The 27390-nt window shown below is 39.0% G+C and overlaps 1 protein-coding gene across 1 annotated transcript in view; it reads left to right on the top strand.

Moving 5' to 3' along the window:
• LOC111863236 (phosphatidylinositol 4-phosphate 3-kinase C2 domain-containing subunit alpha) overlaps positions 1-27390 on the top strand; it is a gene marked incomplete at its 3' end in the record, with an annotated part of 61058 nt that overhangs the window by 13808 nt on the left and 19860 nt on the right. Inside the window, 19 exon segments of the mRNA XM_033750981.1 lie at positions 625-768; positions 1833-2062; positions 2479-2578; positions 4679-4896; positions 5967-6156; positions 7157-7358; positions 8411-8575; positions 11590-11705; positions 13339-13507; positions 14685-14873; positions 15453-15678; positions 16491-16640; positions 17028-17273; positions 18465-18594; positions 20765-20920; positions 21029-21179; positions 23244-23400; positions 23862-24097; positions 25996-26195. Coding sequence (XP_033606872.1) covers positions 625-768; positions 1833-2062; positions 2479-2578; positions 4679-4896; positions 5967-6156; positions 7157-7358; positions 8411-8575; positions 11590-11705; positions 13339-13507; positions 14685-14873; positions 15453-15678; positions 16491-16640; positions 17028-17273; positions 18465-18594; positions 20765-20920; positions 21029-21179; positions 23244-23400; positions 23862-24097; positions 25996-26195 — 3375 coding nt within the window.

Raw genomic sequence — 27390 nt, 5'->3', positions numbered from 1 at the left:
TACCAACACTATAACCTCTAAAATTGCTGAGTTGTAACCTTAATACACTATAACCTCTTAAATTGCTGAGGTAGTAACCTTAATACACTATAACCTCTTAAATTGCTGAGGTAATAACCTTAATACACTATAACCTCTTAAATTGCTGAGGTAATAACCTTAAAATTACTTGAATATATTTTGATTCTTTGTAAGTACATTTAACATAACAGTTCAGTTTCACTGAAAACCAATATTTTGCAGTGCTACATTTGTCTGTTATCTGTTTACTTGCTTCCTCCTCTTTCTACAAGCCACAGTGTATATGATTAGTGCCTGCCTGAGGCGTCAGTTTGAATGGAGAGCACTGTACCCTTTCTTCAGATATGACATGTTTATGAAGTATGTCTTATTAGATGTACATGATTGATTTTTAGGTTATTTAACAGTGCATTTCCTCTTTAGTGTTGAATGAGTTGGAATGATGGCAAAGATTTGGAAGGAAATGATCATGGCCTGTTTTTTGATGTTACTTATCTGGCAGTACTGAGGAAAGCATAGTAACAGCATAGTTGGTGTGACTTTAATGCTGAAATATATTATTTCACTCTTTTATTTTGACTAATAACGTTCTTTTCTTTGCAGCGGAGTTCCCACACACTGATCCATGCACAAATGTGGGCTTGGTGGTGAGTCCAACAATAGATAGTTCATGTGGAGAAGGAACAAGTATTAAGTTGATTGTACATTCCAAGAATGAAGAGAGTCCAGTTATGTTTACCTGTGATGGTAAGGCTGTAATTAAGGAAGAAATCCATGCAGTTAGTTGCATAGTTTAGACCGAACCGCTACAACGTAGCAACAGCACCAACGCAGGGAGCAGCCTGTACATATACTATCATAAGAATAACCTAATATACATCACATACTGAAAAATGAGCATAAGCTCCAGAAGACGTTACTAAGGTCATGACTACACGACTTATCCCATGTGAGAAGATTCTAATACGCGGGCTCTCCACGCTACAGTCACTTATACCTTCATAAATCAGGTCAACACATAGCAGTTGCAGAGTTTTATCATGGAACATTTCCATTCACTTTTTGTACAATTTTAACTTTCCTGTTTTAATCTTTATGTCTCTAATTTTAAATTTTATTATCTAAGCATTTTAATTTTAAATTTTGACCAGAAGACTCAGTTTATGAATTTATGCATTTAAATAATTTCAAGACACAATAAGGATCCTTATTTGAAGAATTAGATGAAAATTAATTGCAATTCAGCAGCCGAAGCTGGAGCATTGTACACCTGATGATGACCTGGTATAAGGGTCGAAACATGTTACGTATGTAAAAACAAAATTAAAAAAAAATTGATACAGTAGTGTCTTCTTTGTTTTTTAAATACAGAATATTGTCAAAGTCAAAGTCACATTGAGACTGATGGTCAGTCAGTCAGTAATCTGGGGCTCATGACCAGATATTTATTATTCTTCGACAGTTACGGTTTTGCGTCTGTGGGGCACCCTCTCTGACGAGGGGATGGGTCTGTCTTTTGTATATGCTGCTGGCCCTTGCCAGCGCAGCCTTTCTTGGGTCTGAGTCCCTTGGGACTCGTGACCGTATTTAACTGTCTCAGATTTGAGACTTCCCTTTTTGTCACATTCTACGACTCGCAGGGTCACGGTGGAGGTATTCGAACCCGCCTCCACAAGGGTTACAGAATACTGTGTAAACGGCATACCTTATATACGTTTGTATACCTTGTTTATAACACAACAAGATGCACACTATTAAGATAATTGAAGCTGAAGGTTTTATATGCTGATTTTGTATTTTTATTGCTGCAGTGAGTTCAACTGTGGAACATGTAATCCTACATGTAGTATGTGAGCTGGAAGGGGATTTCCGTGGAAACGTCAATGAATATGTACTGAAAGTATGGGGTCTTGCCGAGTACTTCACCTCTCACACATTTCTGTCTGATTATGAGTACATTCATCAGTGTATAAAACTGGAACAAGATGTGGAACTTTCTATATTACAAGTTGATCAACTTACAAGGCCATTGGCTAGAACTGTGAGTGTTAATGTTTTTTCCCACTCTCGTGCGGAGGTTTTTATATACATCCCTTCAACTTAGCTTGGTCTGTTTGTTATCACATTTTGAGAAAACCCTTTATATTCTGAAGAATATGGTCTGCCATCTGGTGACATGTTTGCTGATGTTTAGTGGGAACATGCTGCTTCATTCTTTAGGGTTGAAGAGTTAGACAAGTGTGAATAAAGTGGTAAGGCTCTACCTATAATGAGTGCAAACATCTGTATCTTAGAAGATGGCGTTAGTATGTTTCTACAAAATGTTGACACACATTTACCAGACCGAATGTCATCAATCTCAGAAATCGGTATTTATCATAGCCACTGTTACAAGAACCTAAAAATCTTTTTTACATATTTTCCTTGTTATTATTTATTAAATGTTCAATTTTTCAGGCTCAAGATGACAAAAGAGATGGGGCATTATCACTGGAGGATTTGCTTCCTAACGAACCAGTTCATCCCATATCCTATGATTCACTTATTATACTGTTGGGTATGTATAATTTGCAGGATTCATGGTTGTGACATGAGATATGTTTGATGGTATTTTTTTAAGGTGCATAAAACATGTACGTCTTTTTATTTTAATTATTTTTGAGAATATGAGTTGGTATCTATGAACCTTGGCACCATTATTTTTTTTACTAGCATAAAGCCCATTAAAATTTCAACAGGGAATTGTTATAAACAAATCAAATCAAAAGTTGCTGATCTCTTTAAGTTAAGAAGTTTTGGAAAAATGGCTACATTTATACTTATATGCTAAACTTGGCAGAATAATAATTTGCTGCTCCTCTGTAGATGAAATATTTTCAGCAAAGGTGTTTTACCAAAAATATATCATAAACTTCATTAGAAATTCCTAACCCATTTTTATTTCCAGCTAGCAGCAGAGCATTTCAATAGTTATTATCTACTTCAGCCTTTCCGTAATACATCTTGACAGACTATAACATTTGATGGTTGAGTGATTTTGGCAGACACTTCATAAATTTCACTAATACCTGTTATTTTTGCATGATCACCATTCATGACAATTTCCCCATATATATTTAATAATCTTCCCTCATGTTATTATGTAGCTGTACATTATTCAGAATCATGTTAACTGTAACAAAAGGTAAGGCTTTTCATAGACATTGTACTCACACTATACAAGCTTTACCTTTAAATACATCATGCTGACTGTTACCTTCCAGTACTTGACCAGTAATTCTTTGTGTTATCCACCATCGTCAGAACCCTATAGAATCTACAGTGAATTGAGCTAAACATTTTTCATCTCTGGCCTCAGTTTCCTCAGATAACCCTTCCATTAATTCACTCCTTGTGTACACAGTACAAAATTGTGGATGAGTTTTGTTTACATAAAATTCTGTGGAGATATGAAGCTTGGTTTATGTGTGAGGGTGTGTTCAGTGTCTGCAGCAGTCACCTCTGGGCTCTGTAAAATCCTCATGCTATCTATGAATGTGGGTATGAAGTCTTCAACATCAGCATTTTCACTGGAATTGTTGGGGACACTGTTGTGGGCCCCTGTCCACTACCTGAGAGGCTGTATGCTTATTGATATTGTGATTTTCTGGAAACTTTATTGTCAGGGCTGCTTGATGGTGTGTCTCTAGCTGTGAGGCAGAGGTTGTGGTTTCAGCATGACAGAGCTCCAGCACACTGGGGAAGAAGTCTGGTTGTGGTTGATCAAGATGTATCCAGGAACATGAATTGGATGTCTAGGGCATTGCCTCCTTGGTTGCTGAAGGAGTATGTTTCTCTAGTTACTCCCTCTACTGTCAGGTCTGACGGCAAGACTTCAGGCAGCTGTGACAGCAGTCAGTGCCACCATTTTAAGACGTGTTTGAGAAAATGCCTTATGTTTCCTTGTTGTCTGCCTCAAAATGGACGGGGGCTGCTTCAAACAGCTACTGTTGCTATGATTTGGTCATGGTTTGGTCATTTGAGAGCTTATACCAGTTGATGCTGGTGTGTATCTTGGAGAAATGACTGCTGTCTGCCTCCCCTTCCCCCCACCCCAAGTGTCAATCTGTGACTGGCCGCAGGCTGGTTGACACCAGTTCGATAATTTGATTCCTGGCAGATGCCAAGATTTATTGGCCTTAGGTGCCTCTCAGCTTCTGCAGATAAAATGGCTGGCGCATCAAGATGAGTACTCACCCGTCATCAAGTGTGAAAATAGAGCATGTAGTTGTTCCGTTTCTGTCTCATCTGTAGTCATGGCATGATAACTTGATTAATAAGAGGGGCAGTTTTAACTTGAAGACATTATGTGTGAGGATGTGGGCTGGATTCATCTGGCATTGGATGTGGTCTATTGGTTGTTTTCTGTGAAGGTGATGATGGACCTTTAGGTTCTATAAAAGCCTAATGTTTTTTGATCAGCTGAGTAAGTATCAACTTCTGAAGGATTCCCTGACCCTGCTGGAGCTATGGGGCATCGATAGGGTTGATACTGCAAGTGATGTTACAAAAAATTATGTTTAAAATAATTAAATTGACATACTAGATGCATTTTCTGCTGAGAATCTCTTTATATCCTCTTATAATGTTCACAAAACATTGTTCTTGCCTTGTGCAGAGACCTTGGAGCGAGAAATGGAAAAGGTGCAGACGGCAGCCAGCCAGATGTGTGGTCAGCATGTTCCAGGTCTGATGCCCCAACTCCAGGCCAAAGGTGTGGTCCAAGCTGTGAAGGCAATCTGTGCTCTCATGGGCAATGTGGAAACTCAGGACATCACAGAATCTGTGGAAAGTTTTGAGTCCGTTTGTCTGCAGTTTATACCAGCTCCACCAACAGTAATTAACCAATTTCACACTTACATTTTTAATTTGTTTAGCATGGTTGAAATGTCTTTGAAAATCTTGTAACCAGATAAAACTTTTGGTAACCAGACCAAGGAGGACTGCTATGTTCTGGCACTTTTCTCCTACTTTCACCTCACTCATCCATAGAGCTGAGTCCTTGAGAAGCCACCAGTCGTTCAGCTACTCAAGAATTTCCTGATGTTTTATGGAACCTGAATGTACATTAATGTGTTCACAAAAGCTTGCCACTGCTCCCTATCCTGAGCCAGATGAATCCAGTCCATACCACCCCATTCCTCTAAGATCTATCTTAATATATACTTAATATATACATACAAAAAAAACAAACTTTGTGGTCTTAGTCCGCAAGTGAACTATACCTACCGAGCAACTGCCACATGTCGGTGAAGTTAGTGCCAACTTTAGTGGATAGAGGGTGTCATGCGGTCAGCACAACGAATCCCCATGGCCATTAATCTCGGTTTTCTAGACCAGAGCAGCTATCTCAGTTATCCTCTCGATGCTGAGTAGACCCCGTTCCAGACCCACTACTTCCAGGAATCAAACCCAGACTTCTGGATCTGTAGCCAGGAATTCTAATCAATAGACCACAGAGGCAGTCAATATACACTAAAGATATATGAATTGTGTTCAATAGAAAACAGCCTCTAATCTGTGGCCACATAAAACTGAGCATGCTTTATGTACTTAATTGGATCAGTAACTTAAAAATGGTTGTGCATCTTTTGTTGGCTTAAAAAACTGTCTGACTATGCTGTAAGATTAGTTTGATTCCCTGTAAGGGTAGAAATATATTTTGTCCACAATTTCTAGCACATACTAGCCACTTGGCCAGTGGTACTGGGAGCCCTTTTCCTAAAGACAAGGATGATTAGTTCGAAGGTCAAGAATACTTGGGAGTTTTAACGCAGTGTCTAAATATGCCTTCATGTCATAGTGCTCAGACACAGAGGCAAACTTCACTTCTCTGCTAGCTGAAAGAGCATAATGTGTGTTATATATTATTTAAGGTGAAGTTTATTATTGTATATGTGATTCAGGATGGCTTGAGACCTGAGATTGTGAATGAAGATGGGGATTATTCTGTAGTCCGTGTACGTCGGCCACTTGCAGATGTAATTGCCACCAACTGTGATTTGATTCGTGATGCTGTGCATGGTCTCATTGAGACTTACTGCCATGCCTTTAGAGTCGATTTTCAACTCAACTCCAGAGCAGAACTACCAACAAGTGAGTTATTTTATCTGTTGTTTAGAATGGTAGGGATAATGGAGGACATTACTGGAGTAAGCACACTATGTGACTTTCCAAATTCTTATTTATGCCCTCATTTTAAATATCTTAAATAAGAGATCATGAAAAGATTTTAGGTGAACGCAGTTCTTTTTTGTTGTCTGCTGCAACAACATTCATGGCTCATAGTATAAAAGATCATTAACGCCGTCCAGTGTGATTGATAAATGTTGTGTTTTTTAACCTTTCACCCTTTACATGTTTTGGTTGGAGCGACCATCTTCAGAAGGACATATCAGTACATACGGAAACTGCCATTATAATGTCATATATATATATATATATATATATATATAATATTATCCTTTAACAATTACTAAGCTGTTCGTGAATTTGTTGAGACATTTATAAATTGTTATAATTAGTCTGTTTACAAAGTAGTGTTTAAAGAACTTTGTTGAAATGTGGTGTTGCCTGAACAGCTGGACAACTGCACTAAAGAATCATATTCTTCAAATAACGGGACCGTGATGTGGCATACATTCGTCTTCCTTTAAGGAGGAGAAGTATAAAGACATGAACCAAATTGGTTCTTGATTTTAACAAATATATGACATTGTAAGAGTAGTTTCTGTATGTACTTATATGTCTTTCCGAAGATGGTCGCTCCGACCGAAACATGTAAAGGATGAAAGGTTACAAAAATGACAACATTTATCAATCACACTGCACAGTGTTAATGATCTTAATGTGATGGACCAGGATGGATCAATTCAAATTCATGGCTCTGTTTAATAATTCATTGCCAGCATGACGCAGGGCCTTCCTTCAAACATTAATAGTCATTCAATTGGTGAAGTATTTTTTTAATGTTTATGGAATGCAAAAGCCCAATAACATATATCACTGGACTCATCATTTTGATCCTGCTCTGAATGAGTTCATTTTCAGTAATTGAAGATCTATAACTTCATGCGAACTGAGTTTGTATGTGCAGGTACTAAACAGAGCAGCAGTATTCTGGATAGTGTACTGATCCATGTTGGTGGCTTACATCGTCTTCTGTCAGGATGGAACCAGGATGAATTTCAGTTGGTAGCGCAAATCTATCATGGTACTCGGCCTGTTGGACTTCCTGTTCTCTCTCGATCAGCATCTCGCTCCAAGGGATTTTATGATCGTGTGCTGTTTGACTCATGGTAATTTTCTGTTTATTGGGACAAATTAGTTAACAGCATTAATTGTGAATATTGAGTAGAGAAGAATTTGGTAAGAAGCAGTCATTACGTATTTTATGCTGTTTCTGAGTAGCATCTGTTGAGACTGACGAACACCGAGTATCATCTGTTGATACTGACAGACATCGAGTATCATTTGTTGAGACTAACAAACGCTGAGTATCATCTGTTGAGACTGACAGACACTGAGTATCATCTGTTGAGACAAACACCATGCAAAACTGCCGATGTTACAGCTGATAACGTGACTGAGATTTGAAGCAAGTAATTTCTGAATACAAACTACAGCATTATCAGTACAGCACATTACTCATATTCAGTATGTAGTATAAGGGATTTCAAAGTTCATAAATTTTGCAGAATTTTGATATTCGTTCATTGAAAATACAGGTCTGTTGTAGACAGAGCTTTTCTGGCAAGTACGAGATACAGTACACTGCATGTAATTTGTTTGTCATGCTTGCTTCATTAAATGCAGATCATACTGAAAAATTTTCAAGTAAAAATTACTGATCTTAATGAGATGCATATTTATGCCATGACTCTTTTTACTTTCTCATATTCCTGGTTAGAGAGAGTATGAGGGCGAAAAAAAAAACTATCTCAAGTTTGTGATGGGTTTGTACATTTTGAGCACCCCAGAATATGAAGAAATAGTTTCTGAAATACTGGGCTTTTATGTATATATGTCTGCCATGCCAATGCCTGAATCTTGAAAATGCTTCTAATAGTTCCAATTTAATTTCAGTAATTTATGCATCTTAAATTTCATGGAGTCTTATGTTCAAAGTAATACGGTATTTTGACAGAAGCAGAATTTCCGTGGAAAATGCAGTTAAAGCTTCTCCATAATGCATTCAACTTTATTGCATTTTCTATGAAAGTTTTGTGTTGGTTGAAATTTTATGGTGGGTAGAAATAGGTGTTTAAATTTTTTCCCAAAATTACTTGTCCAGAATTAGATGTAAATTGCGAGTAAATATGGTGTGAACTGACTTGTAACATTCTTGCAGGATGAGTATTGAGAGCACAAGTGTGTGTATGTTGCCACGAGAAGCACGTCTTGTATTGGTTTTGTATGGTCGAACAATGCAACCTCCAGAAAACAGTGGGGAGGAACCACGTATAAATGAGGTGGAACTAGGATGGTTTGCCATGCAGTGCTTCAACTTTGAAGGGTAATACTCAGTTGTATGTATGATTTATCATGTGTATGAGATGCCATTGTCTTTATATAGACCTGATTATGATTGGTCAGATGAGGCCGTGTGGATGTGGTACGCTGTGAAGTGTAGTCTAGCCCTGAGTTAGGTAGAGTCATGCCAAGAATAATACATTTTTTCCCCGCTGAAATAATGAAATACACATATCTACCAAATATTCTTTTTACTGTTTTGCATAGCTCACTGGCTTTGGTGTTTTAGTCATTGCAGATATACCGTATTTACGCATGTATAGGCCGCGTGCATGTATAGGCCGCAGCACAATTTTCAGACAGAAATTATAGAAAAAATAATTTTCTTGGAATATTATTTCAGGAGTAGAAATTATTCCGAAATGAATATGATTAAATGAAGTGTGATTTCGAATATAAGCCGCACCCCAGTTTTCCTCTTGAATTTTTGGCAAAAAATGTGCGGCCTATACGTGCATAAATACGGTAATACAAATCTGATATTCTAAAACTAGTCATACTGCACAGACCTAGGAGTAATTCTTTGTTTGTATTTTATTAAATGTTTATCATATTGAACAAATTAAAAACAGAACTTTTATTAAGTCTACTATTCTGTTATATAGATTTCCAGTTACTGTTGTTGCTATATTTATTTTATTTGTATGAAGAACTTACCCCCTTAACACTTTAGGGACTGTAATTGTGATAGGGTGACCAGTATCTGTGTGTCTTGACAGGTCATATGCGAATGATAGCTTTTAAGAAGTCTATGCTTGTGACTTGTATTGGAAGTAATAAGAATATCTTACTGAATCTATTCTTTTGGTTATAAGGTCACAGCTTTTATTTGCAAATACTGAGGGAAATCCTAGTAACGTATATATCATGGCAGTTGAACCAAGTACAGGTTTGTGCAGTAAGCAGAGAGAATTCTGCAACCTATATATCATGGTGGTTGAACCGAATACAGGTTCTTGCAGTGAGCAGAAGGAAGTCTGTGCTACCAACCTGACTGTTGATAACATGAATGAAATTCTGTAAATCTGTGTATTGGAGTAAAGTTACATAGAACACTCAGCACGTCATATTCAAAATACTGACAGAGAAGCAGAATGTCATAGAAGTGAAATTGATGATGTTGACGTTGTAAGATGTCCAGCTAAACAAAACAAGGTTTCCATTGAAAATCTGTTTAATTTCTGAGCTAAAATGCAAATAGCATGACTTTCTTTCCAATAATTTTTGAATTTGGTGTCTCAGACTCATTTGTGAAACCTGGTATATTTATTTGAAGACTTGACTGAATGGGATTGCTTTAAGAGCATGTTTCCTGAGTATGCTACAGATATTTTTATTACAGAGATCAATGGATTTGCACATCAAGTGATTTCCAAATATGGTAAAGGTGATATTTTATCGTCTGGAAAGCAGGACAAATATAACCAGAATTGAAATATTTTGTTGATGACCAGAAATAAGCATAACACTCTGGAAAACTGATTGTTGAAAGATGTACTACTCAACTCCAAAATTTTCTCAGTCTCAGAAGATAAATTCCTTTGAATTATCAGATTTCCCCATTTTTAGAATAATAAAGAACAAATAAAAGGAGACTGCTTCAAAAGGTGCATGATATTGTAACGTGTTTTCGTTACTGAATACGCCGTAGAGATCGTTAACTGGTTTATTGAACAATCTACAACTATCGGCTACACTTAATTATCACAACGTTACGGGTTTCCACAGTTTACAAACCCTACAACAAAATCTCTTAACACAATCTTCACTTGTCTTCACGTACTAATAATGCGGGAGCTATACAAGTCTCCCTGAATTACACACTCCAGATATGACTGGTGATCACTGGTTATCGCACACGCGGCTGTTATGTTTCAACTCGGCGACTGTTACTTTATAACTGACTCGCAGCCACTGTGCAGCTCACTTATATAGCTGCAGTGCTTGCTTGTTGGGTAATGAGTGCCACGTCATCCTGTTACGTCACCGCTGTTGATTCGCCTTGCATAGTTACCCGGTTACGGGACTTGGCTATCCTCGGCTCCGCTCGTGACGTCACCGCGCATAGCTGCCAGGATGCAGGGTGATTACTCGCCTATTACGCGAGCGTTACGTTACCGCTGAGGGGTGGGAGGGGAGCGCTGACTCACCCGCCGCGTCACTGCTGGTGTGGGGGGGCTCGGCTTTGCGCAACATGTCACAATATTTTGGACAAGTTCCTCACCAAATTTCAGGACAATTAAAATATCCAGGAAAAGTTGCAAGTGGCTGCAACCTGTTCACACGGCAAGAATGAACCTATATCGTGTTCTGAATGTAAGAACACAACTGTCTCCTTTATCACAACTTATGTAGCTTACAGTTTAGTAGCTATCTCTGTATCAGGCCATGGAGGCCCATTAGGATTGTGAGATATTGAGGTTCACAGATGGCGGTGAGGTTGTCAGCCTTACATGCCAGGTGCCCTTTACCCTTTACCTGATTTGAGACTGCCCATCAGTCTATATAAAATGGAAATTAATCTAGAGGAGGAGTTTTGCAGTTTACCAGCGTTTTAAGACTTTCAATTCCACCTCCCAGCTCACCATTTTTAACAGTGAATAGGAAACAGCGTCTGTGTATGTCCAAGAAATCACAGAATGTGGCCGAATGGACCATCTAGTGACTGCAGAAGAAATTTCTTACCCAAAATGCTTTGGAAAAGATCAGTTATTAACTTGTCAGAACATACTTGTTAAGGACCAGACTCATTAACAGTACTTTTGGTATGTCTATAAATGATGCTCATTTATAAGAGTGATTTTCTTAACAGTAGGCTCTGCCAAACTGGTTTAAGCCTATTAGAGTGACACCACTTGATGTCAGGGGCTTTGAGTAAAGCTTCATGCTTTAAATGTAACATTAAATGGAATTCTGAGGCCAGTTTCATGTTTTTTTTTTTGTTAGGAAATAATTACTGTAGCTCACTTGTGTTTCCTTGCGTGTATTTCTTATCAGTGTGATGGCACAAGGCAGTTTCCTTCTCCCATTGTGGCCTGCAGTTGCTGACAAGAGACTGGGGCCAGCCCCATCCCCAGGGATACGTCCCCATGGTGATATTGATCCTGTGCTCTGTAAGTGTTCTGTGCTTAGTGTTTTCATACATACTCATACTTTTGACAATTGTAAGCAAGTATTGTAATATTGTATTGTTTGTTTGTTTCTTCTTTACCTTCCTTCTTCTGCTCATTCTTTTGCCCTTGTTTTCTTTATGTTTTTCCTTTTCTTTTCTTTCTTTTTGCCTCTGTTGTACGTTATTAGATCACATTCCCAAAAGATATTTGAGGAAGAACATGAGGAAGGAGGAAGGAGAAGACATAAGATTATTTCAAAACGAGCTGTACAGTGTTATAGTGCAACATGGGTACCAGGAGCAGAAGATAAGAGGAAAATAGAAGCATTGGATGTGACATTTCTGCGGTCACTGTTAGATATCTCACTGAGGAGTAAAGTAGGAAATACTGGTACAAGAGAACAATTAGGAACAGAACAAATGGTGCAAGAGATACTGGGAATCCACAGTTGGACTCAAAGAAGCAAAAGGATATATATCAGGACCCTCTGCCAGAAGAACGAAGGACCTGTTGAAATTAAACAGATCAGTTGAGATGGGTGGTAGGATTACTAACTGGACACTGTCACATAAAAGGACACCTTTTCAAACTCTGACTTACAGATGACCCAACCTGTGAAAAGTGCCTACAAGAAGATGAATCAGCCACACACATCCTGTGTGATTGTTAGGCCATAACTTACTTCAGATTTTGTCACCTGGGTCCTTCATGGAACCAAGTGACTTTTATGATGCCCCCATAAATAAAGTTCCACATTTCACTGGAAGTGTAGAATTAATAAAGGGTTATTTTTTTTTTAAATTCACTTAGTGGGGGGGTGGAGTCCAACTGGGTCCATGGGGGCCACCGATTGGCTTATTGTAGCCTGCCCCCAGTGAATATGATGATTGAGAATTTGGTAGAATGAAGATTGGCAAGGGAAACTGAAGTACTCAGAGAAAACCCACCCCAGCGCCACATTGTCAACCACAAATCCCACTTGACCAGACCTAGGATTGAACCTGGGCTGCCGCAGTGGGAAGCCAGCGACTAACTGTTTGAGCTGTGGTGTNTGTATGCACTGTAAGATGGTCAGAATAAATCATGGACATAAATCAGCGCAACAGGACGCTAAAATATAGCAAAACTGAAGTACTCGGAGAAAACCCACCCCAGTGCCACATTGTCCACCACAAATCCCACTTGACCAGACCCAGGATCGAACCTGGGCTGCCGCGGTGGGAAGCCAGCGACTAACCGCTTGAGCTGTGGTGGGGCCTCCATAATAAAGGGTTAATCCAAAGGGAAGCACAATAGATCATTGAAGGTCACAATGGGAGGGCTGGATTTTATGACCCACCCCTTACACACACACACACACACACATACATACATACAATGGTGGAAGAGATAGAAGGCTCTCAAAGGAAATGACATAATTACATAGAAAGGATTGCCTCTGAACGTTTGCCTGGGTAAGCATTTTTATTACCCAGCTGACAGGTGGGGGCATTGGACACTCAAGAAGATGGGTGCAACAATTTCTTTAGTTTCAGAATGGTTCATGATTTAATCCCTGAATTGTCAGAAGAAAAAGAAGAAGACATTATTAAAGCTTGTGTATTAATATTACTCTGATTGCTTCTTTTATCAGGGGTTGAGTTGCCAGATTTGGGTGGACGTGTGGTTTTTCCATCACAAGTCAACGGAAGTGAGAAGATGAAATCTCAAACATACTCAGGCGCTCCCCATGAATGGTCAAGCCTTGATCCAAATACACAACAGCAACTTTTGAACATCATAGAGCAGGACACTTTCACAATGTGAGTTATAGGTTTGTAGTTTGTAGTTTTGAAAGAATGGCTAGAGCTATTTAAATTAGGATTATAGTGAAAAAATTGGTTTAGTTGAGAAAATTCTCATTCTCATCTAAGGTCTCAAAATTTTCCCAAATTTTTATTTTGATGTGTCCTACACATGCTTAATATTTAACAGCCAGCCAGAATTGTATGGTGCTGTTGTACTGAAACCCATTTTCTGGTACTGCTATGTTTCATTTGTGCTATCATTTTTATTTCCATGTCTGTTGTAAGAATTTATAAATGTTGCTACATATGTCATATGCATTTGATTGTTTCATTCTGGTCCGCCACACTAACAAATTACAAAGACAAAACAACCCCGTCCAGTGTGACTATTGGAGTTTTTACAACTTGAAAACTCAACGCCCTTACATGTTTCGGTCATTATAGACCATCATCAGAGGGAACATCAACACCTTTTTGAAACTACTATCATAATGGGTGTTCTGAGTGTTAAAATACATATACATACAATGTTTGTAATGCACAGTATATACAGAATCCAACTTTTTCACAACTACAGCAGCTTTCTTGGTATATTAAAGTTTTTAAAACTTTGTTATTTAAGTTAAAATTTATAAACCAAGTAGGTTCGTGTCCCTTCTCCTATCGTCTTTCTGATGATGGTCTCTAAGGACTGAAACATGTAAGGGCGTTGAGTTTTCAAGTAGTAAAAACTCCAGTAGTCACACTGGACGGAGTTGTTTTGTCTTTGTCATATGCAGTTTCTATGTTTCTTGTATATGTTTTGTACGGAACTATACTTTTGAGGTTATGTACACAATCTTACCTGTAGTAGCAGAGATTGTATGCACATGAAGATTAAAAGACATTTATATTTAAGATTATAAAAGATTTATATGTTTGGCAACCATCTGGGTTAAGACAGGAATATTTTAATTGAAAGTAAGCATCATTTCTTCAGAAAATTTTATGTCAGATTTGTGTATGTGTAAATCGTATTAAAATTTTGATCTTCTATGACTTTGGTAAGAGGAGTTCACTGAGTAGGTAAAAACCTATATGTTTCTGTTGACATTTCTGTGGGGTCATTTTGTTTTGTAAGAAGAATGCTTTTCTGTAATTTATAATATATAAAAATGCAGATAATTGAAGTTGTGGTTGTGTACTGTGCTAGGCCAGCAGTGGAGGACCGGGAAGTCTTGTGGGAGAAGCGACACTACTTGTTCCACATGCCACAAGCACTGCCAAAGGTTTTGTTGGCTGCTCATAGCTGGGATTGGGCTTGTCTTGGAGATCTTCATGCAATGCTTCATATGTGGAGCCCTATGGAACCTGTCAGTGCCATGCAGTTGCTTTTACCGTGGTAGGTGGACAGCTTCTGCTGCTGCTGCTTTTCCATGTTCTTCCTTTCTTCTCTTCTTGTTTTGCTCCTACTGTTATTGTCCTCTCTCATCCCCTTCCCTTCTTTCTCAGTCTGTGTGTGAATTGCATGTGTCACTTGTATTGTGTAAAAATATGCACTGAAGATTATCCTTCTGTACTATCGGAACCTCATCGATGTTTCTTGCCTCATATCTTTTCTTGCCTATCCCAGTGTCTTTTTTCTTTGTTCTGTTTTCCATCTCCAGAAATGTGAAGCTTTTGGAGGTATAAAAGTACATAACTAGCCCCCTTTTCATCTCACTCTTTGAAAGCTCTAACATTTGAATCTTACCTGGGATACTAGATATCCTGACCAGGCTCCTATTATGATTTCCCTTGCCCTCTCCTGACAGGTGCTGGGTTAGTACCTTGATGAAGACCATGGCTGCTTCTGTCCAAATCCTTTACAGTTCAATATTTATCAGTCATGCCATCATTTGATGCTGTGTGTGTGGTGGTAACGGCATCATAAAATAAACCACAAACAAGAAATTTCAACATCTGTTCTGTCTAATTGCAGTTTCCCGGATCTTGATGTTCGTCATATGGCTGTGAAGTGGTTGCGGTCACTAGGGAGCGATGAATTGGTGGATTATCTGCCACAGTTGGTACAAGCTTTAAAACATGAGACATGGGAGGCTTCACCATTGGCTTATTTTTTACTGGAGCGAGCACTTACGTCACCACGTGTTGCTCACCATCTGTACTGGCTCCTGGCTCAAGCACTTCCGGGGGAGTTCCCACAGGTACAGTTTTAAAACCAGTGTTCATATATATTCTGGAGTATTTTGCATTATGTATTGTGGTGATTGCAGATTCGTTATTGAAGTATGGACTAGATTTGATGTGTTGAAAGTCATACTGTGAGTTTGGGAGATAGCTTGGTCAGTGAGAAGGAATCATTTTTATTGCTAGTGGGGTGGACTAATTCCCTTGTACTATGGCCACTTCTGGCCTATTGTACCAGCCCAGATAATAGGTGAGGGTGATTGTGGAGAAATTGGTGGAATGAAGATTGGCAGGAGAAACCGAAGTACTCGGAGAAAACCTGCCCCAGCACCACTTCATCCACCAAAAATGCCACTTGACCAGACCCAGGATCAAACCCTGGCCGCTGTGGTGGGAAGCCAGCGACTAACCACTTGAGCTATGGTGCTGTCATGAAGGGAGCCATTAGAAATCACTTGATTTTTATATTGTGAAATAACTTACATGTAAACTGGTTGAGATGAGAGTGGGAATAGCACCTAATGAAGTCTACTTGGAGACAGTGACAGAACAACATAAAGTATGGGTTTGACATTCTCATAGTGTGGACTCTAGTAAGTAGTGCCTTGCATTACTTGTTAACTACTATGTTAACATCGGTTAACACTATATCTACACGGTGCCACATCCCAGAAGACTGCTTTCATCATAGTCACCACCGTGAAACCCTCAAATCTTACGTTGATTGTCTTTGTTCTGAGCTCATACGATTCCTTACCATATTTTAGGTTAGGAAAATACTTAAAATTTAAAATTTTGTGAAGCAAGTGGTCCCTTTTTGTTATATTAGCAGAATTCATCAGAGTCTGCTCCAGAGGATGATGTTGGCATAGGAGAATCCCGTTATCACCGTCGGCTACAGCTGATGCTCCGAGCTTTGTTTGCAATATCTGGAGAAGCACTCAGAGGAAGGTTCTTAGCCCAGCAGTTGCTTGTGAAGGTGATGAGTTTTCTTTGAAGACAATATTTACATAAATTCTAAATGTTTCCAGCGATGACAGTAAGGCTGGGGCCACACGAGCGCACAAAGTACATCTGTTGCCACGAACGTACTTTATGACGAACGTTGCTTAGGACACCACACAGTTGCAGAATGTGATGTGTAGTTTTTTGTCTGCAAAGATTCTTGTCACAGTTGATGTTTTTAATTGTAATAAGGTTACAAATTGTTCTTAATATTGTTTAAAATGAATGATGTCCTAGTGTCAGGAAATATCTTTTCAAACTGTGTCCCATGTCCACATTCAAATCCCAGTTGTCTTGAAATGGTGTCTTTTCTAGTCTGATAAAAAACATATAATTAAACTTCGTTCTCTTTTCACTGTAGAATATGTATGAAATAGCAGGCAATGTGAAAGCAAGTAAAGAATCTCTTCGACTGAAGGTTCTGACACGTGACTTGGAACAATTGCATCATTCATTAGAGGAAGCACCCACATGTCTGCCATTGAGTCCAGGCCTTGAAGTACGAGGCGTGCAAGTGCGTACCTGTTCGTACTTCCCTTCGTACACATTGCCACTGAAAATCAACTTCCTCAGCACTGAAACTGGCATCATACCAGCCATTTTTAAGGTGCGTAAATATACTCAGCCTTTCATAATTAAGATAAAGATGTGATTAATTAAACAAGTAAGGAAATACCACTCACTGTATTATAATTAATGTTAGTTCCTCAGAACTCTAGCCGTGGTAGACAGGTCATACCATCTCTGGTGGAGCTGGGGGAGCAGTCTTATCAGCTTACATCAGCATGGGTACTACCAGTTTGGAATTAGTGTCTTGGAGTGTGGTCAGGTGTATAGTACGTTGTGTTGCTTGTTAGTTGGTACCAGTCATAGCGATTGTATTACGTGGTGTTCATGTCACTATCATGCCACACCAGCAATCACATGGAACAATTCATAGTGAGGCCAGTGATGTAATAGCTAATGTTTTCTGCTCGGGGAGTAGCTCTGAATGTACAGCTTTGCGTGCTCCACAACAACGTTTACCTTTCCACGCAGCTAAAGTTATGAGGCACATAACTATATATACATCTTGAGAAGTATTTGTCTGAAATTGATAATCATGAAGCAGAGTTGTCACTGTGTCTGAGTAACACTCCATGATGGTATGTAGGTGAGTTGAGATAAAGTTCCTTTACAATTTCAAATTTGCATTGTATTTTGGAAGGTAACGACACGATAATGTCAGATTTTTTTAATTTCATGGTGTTAGATCATATGGTATAAATGAGAGGTTATAAAAGGTTTTATCCTGTTTGTATAATATATATTGATCACAGTACACCATCAACACAAAATTGTTTGTTTCAAATAGAAAACAGTCAACTCATAACGTGTTTCAGTCTTATAAGACCATCTTCAGGTGGATGTTATACACATGAAATGTTCAGAAAACTGTTGAAACTGGAAGCAGTTAATATGATAATTATGTTTTCACAGTAGATCTGTGTTACAGTATCTTTTTAATGGACTCAACAGAGTAGGTGTCAACCTTCCTTTCTTTCATGTGAAGATGGAGACATCCCATTTCTGAAATATTGCGTTCCTTAAAATAGCCTACCAGTGGACAGTTAAAAACTGAACAGTCCTCAGTGTTAAGCACCATCACCAGGGCCCTTATTTCATTGCATTGCGATATGATTCAACTGTCATTATGATGATGAGGTTCAGGCTGTGAACACAACAGCTTCTGCACTAGAGATGCTAACAGAATTGTTTTTACAGCAGTTAAGAGTTTTGTAATACACTTGCCTTCCAGGTTGGAGAGGACTTACAGCAGGACATGCTCACTATTCAGATGGTTCGTATCATGGATAAGCTTTGGCTTAAGGAAGGGATCGACCTCAAGATGGTGACTTTCTCATGTGTACCTACAGGTCACAAACGAGGTATGTAGTTGAGATTTGCTTGTCAATCAGACATGCACTAGTCTTTAGATGATTCTTGGTTTATTTCAGTTTTTCCATTATAAAGCACTCGGTGGTAGGAAGGAAGAAGACATTAATTATTCTACATATTCTATTTAGTTTGGGGAGTGGGAATTCACTAATCAATTCTCAGAGGTGCAGTACTTAGTGTACACACCAAATCATGAAAGTTTCCACCAGAACACATGTGAGCTCAACAGTGTTGCATTGCTTTAATTACCTTTTATGCTTCCTTACTGCTATCACGGTTCTCTGAGTTACATGAGTTGATATGAAATTTGGCAAGTGTGTTTGGTAGCACATGTAAATTTGAATAGGCTTTTTAACATATGACACAAAACAAGATGAAGTTCAGTCTTTGCATACATGATATGACATAAGTTGGAATTTAAAAAAAATGTAACTGTATGTTTATTCTCTTGCAGAGCAAAGGCAGGTTCAGGTAATTTTACAGTGTTTTATTGCAATGTTCAGTTGTCTGTTTTGGTAGAAATATTGGAAATCATATTGTCACGTGTTGGGGGTATAACGCGACAAATAACTTCACGCCTTAGTGGATATAGCGAATTTTATTCCACATTTGCTCTTACAATCACACAATTTACAGATTCACAATTACTGCTATCTGCAGTATCACAAATACTACACTGCAAATGCCAGAATACAACTGCCTGGTTGCTGGCTAACTCGGAACTCTCCGCTGGCTAGATTGAGAACTGTTGATCACACACTCTGACTCATAGGCTTGCTCGGAACTAACTTGGAACTAACTGTGAATAGTCTTCGCTGCTCCGTATCTAGCCCCGTTCCGGACGACACAGAAAACAGCCATGTAATAGGCACCATTGTTATGTGGTGCCGTGTTGCTAGCAATGCTGTCTGTAGTTGTTTACTGCTGCCTAGCAACCGCGGTATCCCTTGGTGATGTCACTGCTGTTGACTCGCGTTGCATAGCTGCCAGGATGCTGGGACTCGGCTAACTTCGGCTCTGCTCGGCGCGTCACGGCTGGCGGGGAGAGGCATCATATATAGTGCAACACGTCACACTATCATATTATATCTTTGATTGTGCCCAGCCTGCATAAAAGGTTGGGCACACCTGCACTAAAGTATGCTACTATACTCACCCGAATGGAAGGCAGTTCCAACTGTAAGAAATGTGTTTGTACAGGAAACATGTCTTCACAGAAAAGTAATTTTATGCTGTTACTATAAATGTGTGAAAGAAACTATTTGAAAACGTTATACATGACAGTCTTTGAGTTTACCATCTTCAGGTCACTAACCTTTATTCAGTTCCACAAGTGTCACCATATTCACAATTTCTATTGCCTCTCAACTTAAATATCTTAACAATTTCCATCTGCTTTCTCACATGCATTCTTCGCACTGTCTGCTACTTAAACGATTTTCCTGGGGAGTGAAGTGCGACCGGCGGGTAAGGCTGACAACCTTACTGCCATCTTTGAGCCGCGATTGTCAAGGTAACGTGGAACCCTTAACGACTCACAACCCTATGGGCCTTCACGGCTTGTTACAGGGATAGCTTTACATTTTTTTTTTTACTTTTACAAAATATCATTCAGGCTGTCCGTCTGTTGTATCGGATATGCAGCACTTTTTAAATCCATTGAATATCATTTTTGGAGAGGTATGTTGCCACAGTCTTGACCTACTGACACAATGGTTCCCTCCCAAGCTTTTTTATTCTCCCAGTTGGTATCAGAACATGGTCCCCTGCCAAGAGTCCTTCAGAATTTTCTCAATCAGTGAAAGGTTTATCTTCTACAACATCTAGAACCTGTAGTTGTGAGGTCATCCTTGTAGGTATGGCACTTAAATGCATCTGACACAAGCATTCCTCATTTTCTCAACAATAGTCATGGTCTCTTGGTCTAGATAACTTGTAACCAAGTTCTTCATCAGTTCATCATCCACCCCTTTGTTTAACCCTTCAACTTTGCAGGATAATGCTTCATGGGATCTTCAGGTTTGTTTAACATTATTACATCTGTAACCTCATTTATTAAGGTGGCATGCTGTTTCAGCAGTGCGTACTTGAATCGGGATATCTGGTGTGCGTCTATGTTATTTCTTAAACATGTCATAATGTAATGTTTTTTATTTATAGGGATGATAGAGATGGTGACAGATGCAGAAACACTGAGGAAAATCCAAGTAGAACTTGGTCTGACAGGTTCATTCAAGGACAGGTCAATAGCTGAGTGGCTTGCAAAGCATAACCCTTCTGCTCTAGAATATGAAAGGGCTGTAGAGAATTTCACAGGTATGCACTTATACATAACTGAATATAACTTTGTACGACAGGATTGAAGAGAATCAGTACTAAGTCATCTTTCCGTATAATAATTTTATGTTTTCGTTGTGTTTGCAGCTTCTTGCGCAGGATATAGTGTTGCCACATATATTTTAGGGATCTGTGACAGGCACAATGATAACATCATGCTCAAAACATCTGGTCATCTATTTCATATTGATTTTGGAAAATTCTTGGGAGATGCACAGATGTTTGGAAATTTTAAAAGGTAATAGTTGTAAACAAGCTTATTTTTAGATGTACATACTATTTTCAAGAATTAAAAATCAGTAATTATGACTACACCATGACAATATTTGAATGCTTAGGGAAGAGGAAGGTGGTAAGCCTGTGGCTGTTTAGGAGGCATTGCAGTCATGAGATTGGAGAGAGAGTAGAAGTTCATTAAACCTTTGAGCTGCAGTATAAAGGGCTGAAATGGCAGAGAAGAGTAACTCAACTTTTAAAAAGTACAACTGAAAAATATTTAATGAAGAATCTGACAGTTGCATTGGCCATTGTTCTTTTGGAAAAGCTATTGAAAAGTCATTAGCTGCCACTTCAGGATTAACATAACCAGTAAGGGGAGTTGGTGCCACTCAAGAATCAAATAATGTACATCCTGAATGCAAGTTAAATGCTCTGTCACTGAATTATGAATGCTTGGTACCTGTGAGCTAAGGTGAGGTAAAGTTGTCCCTGTGTGTAACTAATTAAATACTATGCCATGAAGGCGTATGGGAGAGTGGATGTATAGATCCACCTTTTCTTGACCTTGGCAGTAGCTGGAGGTGAGTGGTCAGGTTCACGCCCCTGCTGCTCTTTCCCTGTGGAAAGAGCCCCCGGTACCCATTGAATAAGAGGCTGGGTGAGCCTCACAGCTGGTGTGGACGATTTGGAGAAGAAAAAATTGTGACCCTACCAGGACTCAAACTCCCACCCCTTGGTTATCCAGCCTATAGGCAATCGCTATACCAACTGTGATACCCAGTTCACACGTGTGAGCTAAATTCTCCAAGGTAAAGGGATTTTATATATTGTTATTTTAACACTTTGGCAGTTACTTTATGAAGGATGGGTTGTACAAGTAGAATGTTATATAATGTAGCATATTTCTGGAGAGTGAAGTTGATATTGTGTGGCTGTGGACCAAATAACAGGATGAATAATAACAGCTTCAGTCTTCAGTATGAATTCAAAGAATATATGAAGTCAAAACTGATTTGAGCCTATAACTACAGTAATTCTGTCCACAACACAGAACCAATCTTAGAATTGTGCAGTGGAAAATTATCTCATGTTTAGTGTGCTGTAAGGAGAAAGAAGGTGACGTGTGCAAAATAATAATCCAGAACACGAGATATTTCTCAAAAGCAGAGGGAAAATGTGTCATGTTGATTAGAAGATTTGCTACTGGCCAAATTCTATTTTAGATTAAATTACCAACACTTAAAAACAAATTTTTCATGATTTATTGTTCTATACCAAATACAGAGATTAAGTATATGTGTTGCAGAATATTTTGTGATTACAATGTTTTCTACATGCAGTACTCTGTAGGGCCTCCTCTGTGGTCTAGTACTCAAGAGTTCTTGGCTACAGATCCAGAGGTTCCAGGGTCTGTTCCCTGCACTACCAGATTTTCTGAGAAGTAGTGGGTCTGGAACGGGGTCCACTCAGTCTCATGAGGATAATTGAGAAGCTATTTCAAGGAAACAGCGGCTCTGGTTTAGAAAACTGAGATTAACGGCTGTGGGGATCTGTTGTGCTAACCACGCAACATCCTCTATCTGTAAAACTTGGCAGTAACTTTGCTGACAAGCAGTGGTTGCTCGGTTGGTATGCTTCGCTTGCAGGCTAAAAGCCATGGAGTTGGAGAAAATACTGGTAAAACTAGATGAAAGCTCACATTATAATGTCTAAGCATCATTATGGCTCAGACTGGATTTTTTTGTTGCCTGTTTCTGGCCTGCAGGCTATATTTTTTCACCTTTGGTTGAAACTTGTGATGCTATTAATAATCAGTCATCCACCCACCTATCTACATGTTCACTCCAGTGCTGTGAAGGACAGCAAGTGTAAGTAGAAAGTGTAACAGAAACATTTAGTTATTTGTCAGCTGTTATGTTTTACAAGATAAAAGCTTTCAAGTCGAGTACATGTTGGGAGATAATGTCTAAGGTATGATAACTGTAAAGTATACAGTAGTTGATGGTATGTAATGAAGTGTATCTTCAGGGATGGTGTTCTTTACCATTTAATGAATGTTGGTAATTGGTTTCTGTGTACTTAGGGATCGGACACCATTTGTTTTGACGTCAGATATGGCATATGTAATCAACGGTGGTGACAAACCGTCAGCCAAGTTCCATCATTTTGTGGATCTGTGTTGCACGGCGTTTAATGTAGTACGTCGTCATGGCAGCCTGCTCCTTAATCTGTTTGGTCTGGTAAGAACAGATAATTTTTTAATGAAACCAGCTACAAATTAGTTCAGTTTTATGGATGGATTGTTTTTAGAGACTTTATGAATTGAGATCCAGTGAACTGTTGATTGAATGTAGAAATGGGGGGAGGTCAGATTAAAAATGATGAATAATCCAAATACTGCCATCTAATGAAATCTAAAACCATTTCCTTGAACCTGAGTAGTGTTTGGTGCAAACCTCAAAACTGAATGATCAGTATTTTGGGACCTTGTTCAGATGTCCTCCTGCTCGTCCAGAGAGGAAGGAGAGAAAAAGTCTCGGGGCTAGAAGAAGGGAACGGGAAAGAGGAAAATGTACCCAACCCTTTTGGCTAGAGTGCAGAGAACCTGAGTCAAGATGCCAAGTTCACAATTTCATTTTAAATACAAACTAGAAAGAATTGAAAACAGTATTAATATATTGTTCTGTCTGATTGCTTCTAGATGGGATCTTCAGGTATTCCAGGTGTAACACATGATACAGTCCGCTATGTACAGAAGGCATTGTTACCAGAATTATCCAATCCTGAAGCAGCAGCCACTTTTGCAAGAATGATCGAGAGTTCATTACGTTCATGGTTTACTCAGTTCAACTTCTTCCTTCACAATTTGGCTCAGTTGCGATTTACTGGTGACCATAATGATGGCAATGTCCTCAGTTTTGTTCCTCGTACATACACGTAAGTAAACACTATAAGAAATACCATATTTACGCATGTATAGGTCGCACATTTTTTGCCAAAAATTCAAGAGGAAAACTGGGGTGCGGCTTATATTCGAAATATTCAAAATCACACTTCATATAAAAAAAATTATATTCATAATTAGTAATACAGGGTGTAATACTCCTGAAATAATATTCCAAGAAAATTATTTTTTCTATAATTTCTGTCTGAAAATTGTGCTGCGGCCTATACACGCACGCAGCCTATACATGTGTAAATACGGTAAGTTGACATTTTCAGAGTTTCTGATTGCGTCTATGGGTAAGGTAAATTTTTTAAATATTTAATAGGCTGATTGGATTTTATAGTTAATATAGAATGTTGACATCTGTCACATTCATCATGTTCATGCTTTTAATGGCTGTGACTTGCGTTGCTTATCTGATTCAGTTTACAGTGCAGTTCTGTGATTAAGGTTTTCCTTAGTTCTCAGTTTCCCTAGCACAATGTTAAATTTCCTCCATGATAGGAACCAGCTCTTGTGAGCATGAACTCCCAAGTCCTATAAAATACTGCCAAGTTCTTGAACAGCTGCACAACTGGTGGCTTTTCAAGAAGGGTTCAGCTCCATGAAGTTAGATATTGGTACACCTTCACAAGTCTGGGGTACCAGTCACCATGGTTCCTAAAATATTCAGTATTGTGCTTAAAATTTTCTTTATATTATATTATCAATAGTACATAACCCTTCTTTATTTCCTTTCATCTTTTCGTCATTATTATTTGTTCTTCCCTTTTTATTTGTCCATTCTGTTGTCATTCCTCTCCCCCCTTCATTTCTCTTTCACCACATTGAGGCAGTTCCTTGATCCACTCTTTCACACCTCCTATGGTTATATCTCCTCCTCTTTCTTCCTTGTTCCTTTTCTATCCCTTTCATTTGTCCATCCTATCATCATTGATCTCCCCATATCCTATTAACAGTGCTTTAGGTTTTCTCCAAACACAAAGGAAACTGGCCATTAGTTATATGCATATCCCTTTATTAATAAAAGCGAGCAAATTTCTTATTATTATTATTAGAGAGGGTGGGTTTCCCCATGTACTTAGACCAGTTATTGGTCCATTGTGTGTCCCCCTTTAATTTCTACTGTCCCCATAACCTACCGGCACTGGTGCGTGCTATCAGCCCCGTTTAGCCAACGAGGTCGGCTGTTGGTACCTGTTATTCCCCCCATCTACCAGAGGCATTGGAAACTACTTGGGCAGGAAATTGTTGCCTAATTAATTTTGTTCAGAGGTCTCCTAGAGGCATGATCTTTTACATGCCGTAAATCTATGACACGGGACCCACGGCTTAAAGTCCCTCCCAGAGGACTTGTTCCCTGAATTTTTCTGCCCTTAAAAATTCTACGACCTCCGCCAGGTTTGAACCCCTGTACCTTGAGTCGTGAGGTGGGAACGTTACCCCTAGACTACGGAGGCCGCTAAGCAAATTTACTCATATCCATCCTTTCACTATTTTGTCATGTATATATTTCCTTAGTTTCTCCATCTTGTCTTCAGTGTCCCTAATGGCCACTTAACATAATTTTTTATTTGAGTTTTTCACAGCAATGATTGTTCAGGTTGAAGTCTTCTGGGTTGTGATGCTTTAACCCTGAAGATGGAGGCAACATGTTCTTCCAAAATGCCAGTATCTTCCTACAAGACTAGATAGTATTACAACCAAGAAGACCTCAGTGTAGTCATATTTGATTTCATCAGGGGAATCCCATTGTCTTCCATATGCGATACATGTTGATACTAATGCATTTTAATTTAACCAATTTCCTTGTAATGTGTCTTTCTGTATTTTCTGATTTCTAATTATACACACATGGTACTTAACAAAACTTCAATTCCTTTTTCAGAATGCAGCAGGAAGGACGTATACTAAGCGTAGGTGTGTATGGCTACCAGAAGAGATACGACCCAGAGAAGTATTACGTGTATATTGTGAAAGTAGAACGGGCCAATCAACCTGATCCTACGTACTTGTTTCGCTCATACAAAGAGTTCTGTGAATTTCATCAAAAACTTTGTCTCCTCTTTCCATTGGCTAAGTGCTACAGGTAAGCGAGCTAACTCTTGTATTTCTCAGCTTATTACTTGCATATTGTACGTACTATTTTTGTTTTTTTCCCCCTTAACACTTTCCCATGTCTGAAACAGTGGAATGCAGTAAAATTAAATTTCCCCTCCATGTTTAACATACTGAAGCGTAGTGTAAAAAGCACTTAAATTAACTGATTGATCTGATAACGTAAGTAGACAAAAATAACTCTGTGGCCTGTAGTCTGTAAGTGAGCTATACTGTCCGAGTGACCACTACTTGTTGAAATTAGTGCCAACTTTTGCAGATAGAGCGTGTCATGTGGTCAGTGCAACAGATCCCTGTGGCCCAACATAAGTAGACAGTGAGTTAAATGTTAATGGCAAAGGATTAACTAGCATACAGTACAGTAGTTTGGAGTAAGGAGTTGGGACTTGGACACCCTTAACACTATGACAGTTCATGCATGATCTGTTCTGCATACCCATTAAAGAACCTGAACCTAAAATGTTTGTGGTAGTTTGCTTATAGGGATCTCTTGATACTCAGTGAGGTCTGAAATGACTGTATCAGAGTCCCAGAAAGGATTTAACAGTGTCACAAGATAAGCAAAAGGGCCACTAGCTCACTTCCGGGTACAGGTTCTTGTACAGCTGATAGTTACTAATGTGATCATGAAATCAGAACCTAAATATTCATTATTTTGTTCATGAAGGCGCGCCATTGAACCATATCCTGTTGTAGCTCAGTTCAACCCACATCTTCGCAGCCCGTTCCCTAAAGCCTAGCTCAGTATCCTCCTATTTACGTCTATGCTCCCCATGTAGTACACTTTTCCTTGAGATTCCTTCTACTCATCCGCTTCATAACTTGTACTCTTCACCAAGTATAATTAGAATGATCAAGTCAAGGAGGATGAGGTGGGCAGGGCATGTAGCATGAATGGGGGAGAAGAGGAAATCATATAGGATATTGGTGGGAAATCCAGAAGGAAAGAGACCACTGGGAAGACCAAGGCATAGGTTGGTGGACAATATTAAAACGGATCTTAGATAGATAGACTGGGATGGTATAAATTGAATTGATCTGGCTCAGGATAGGGACCAGTGGAGGGCTATTGTGAACACGGTAAAGAACCTTCAGGTTCCATAAAATGCTGGGAAATTCTTGAGTAGCTGCACAGTTGGTGGCTTCTCAAGAAGGGCTCAGCTCC

This window comes from Cryptotermes secundus, unplaced genomic scaffold (assembly GCF_002891405.2).
Source record: "Cryptotermes secundus unplaced genomic scaffold, Csec_1.0 scaffold688, whole genome shotgun sequence".
NCBI classification, from domain to species: domain Eukaryota; kingdom Metazoa; phylum Arthropoda; class Insecta; order Blattodea; family Kalotermitidae; genus Cryptotermes; species Cryptotermes secundus.
The sequence above is the reverse complement of the archived record's forward strand: the minus strand, read 5'-3'. Positions and strand labels throughout refer to the sequence as shown.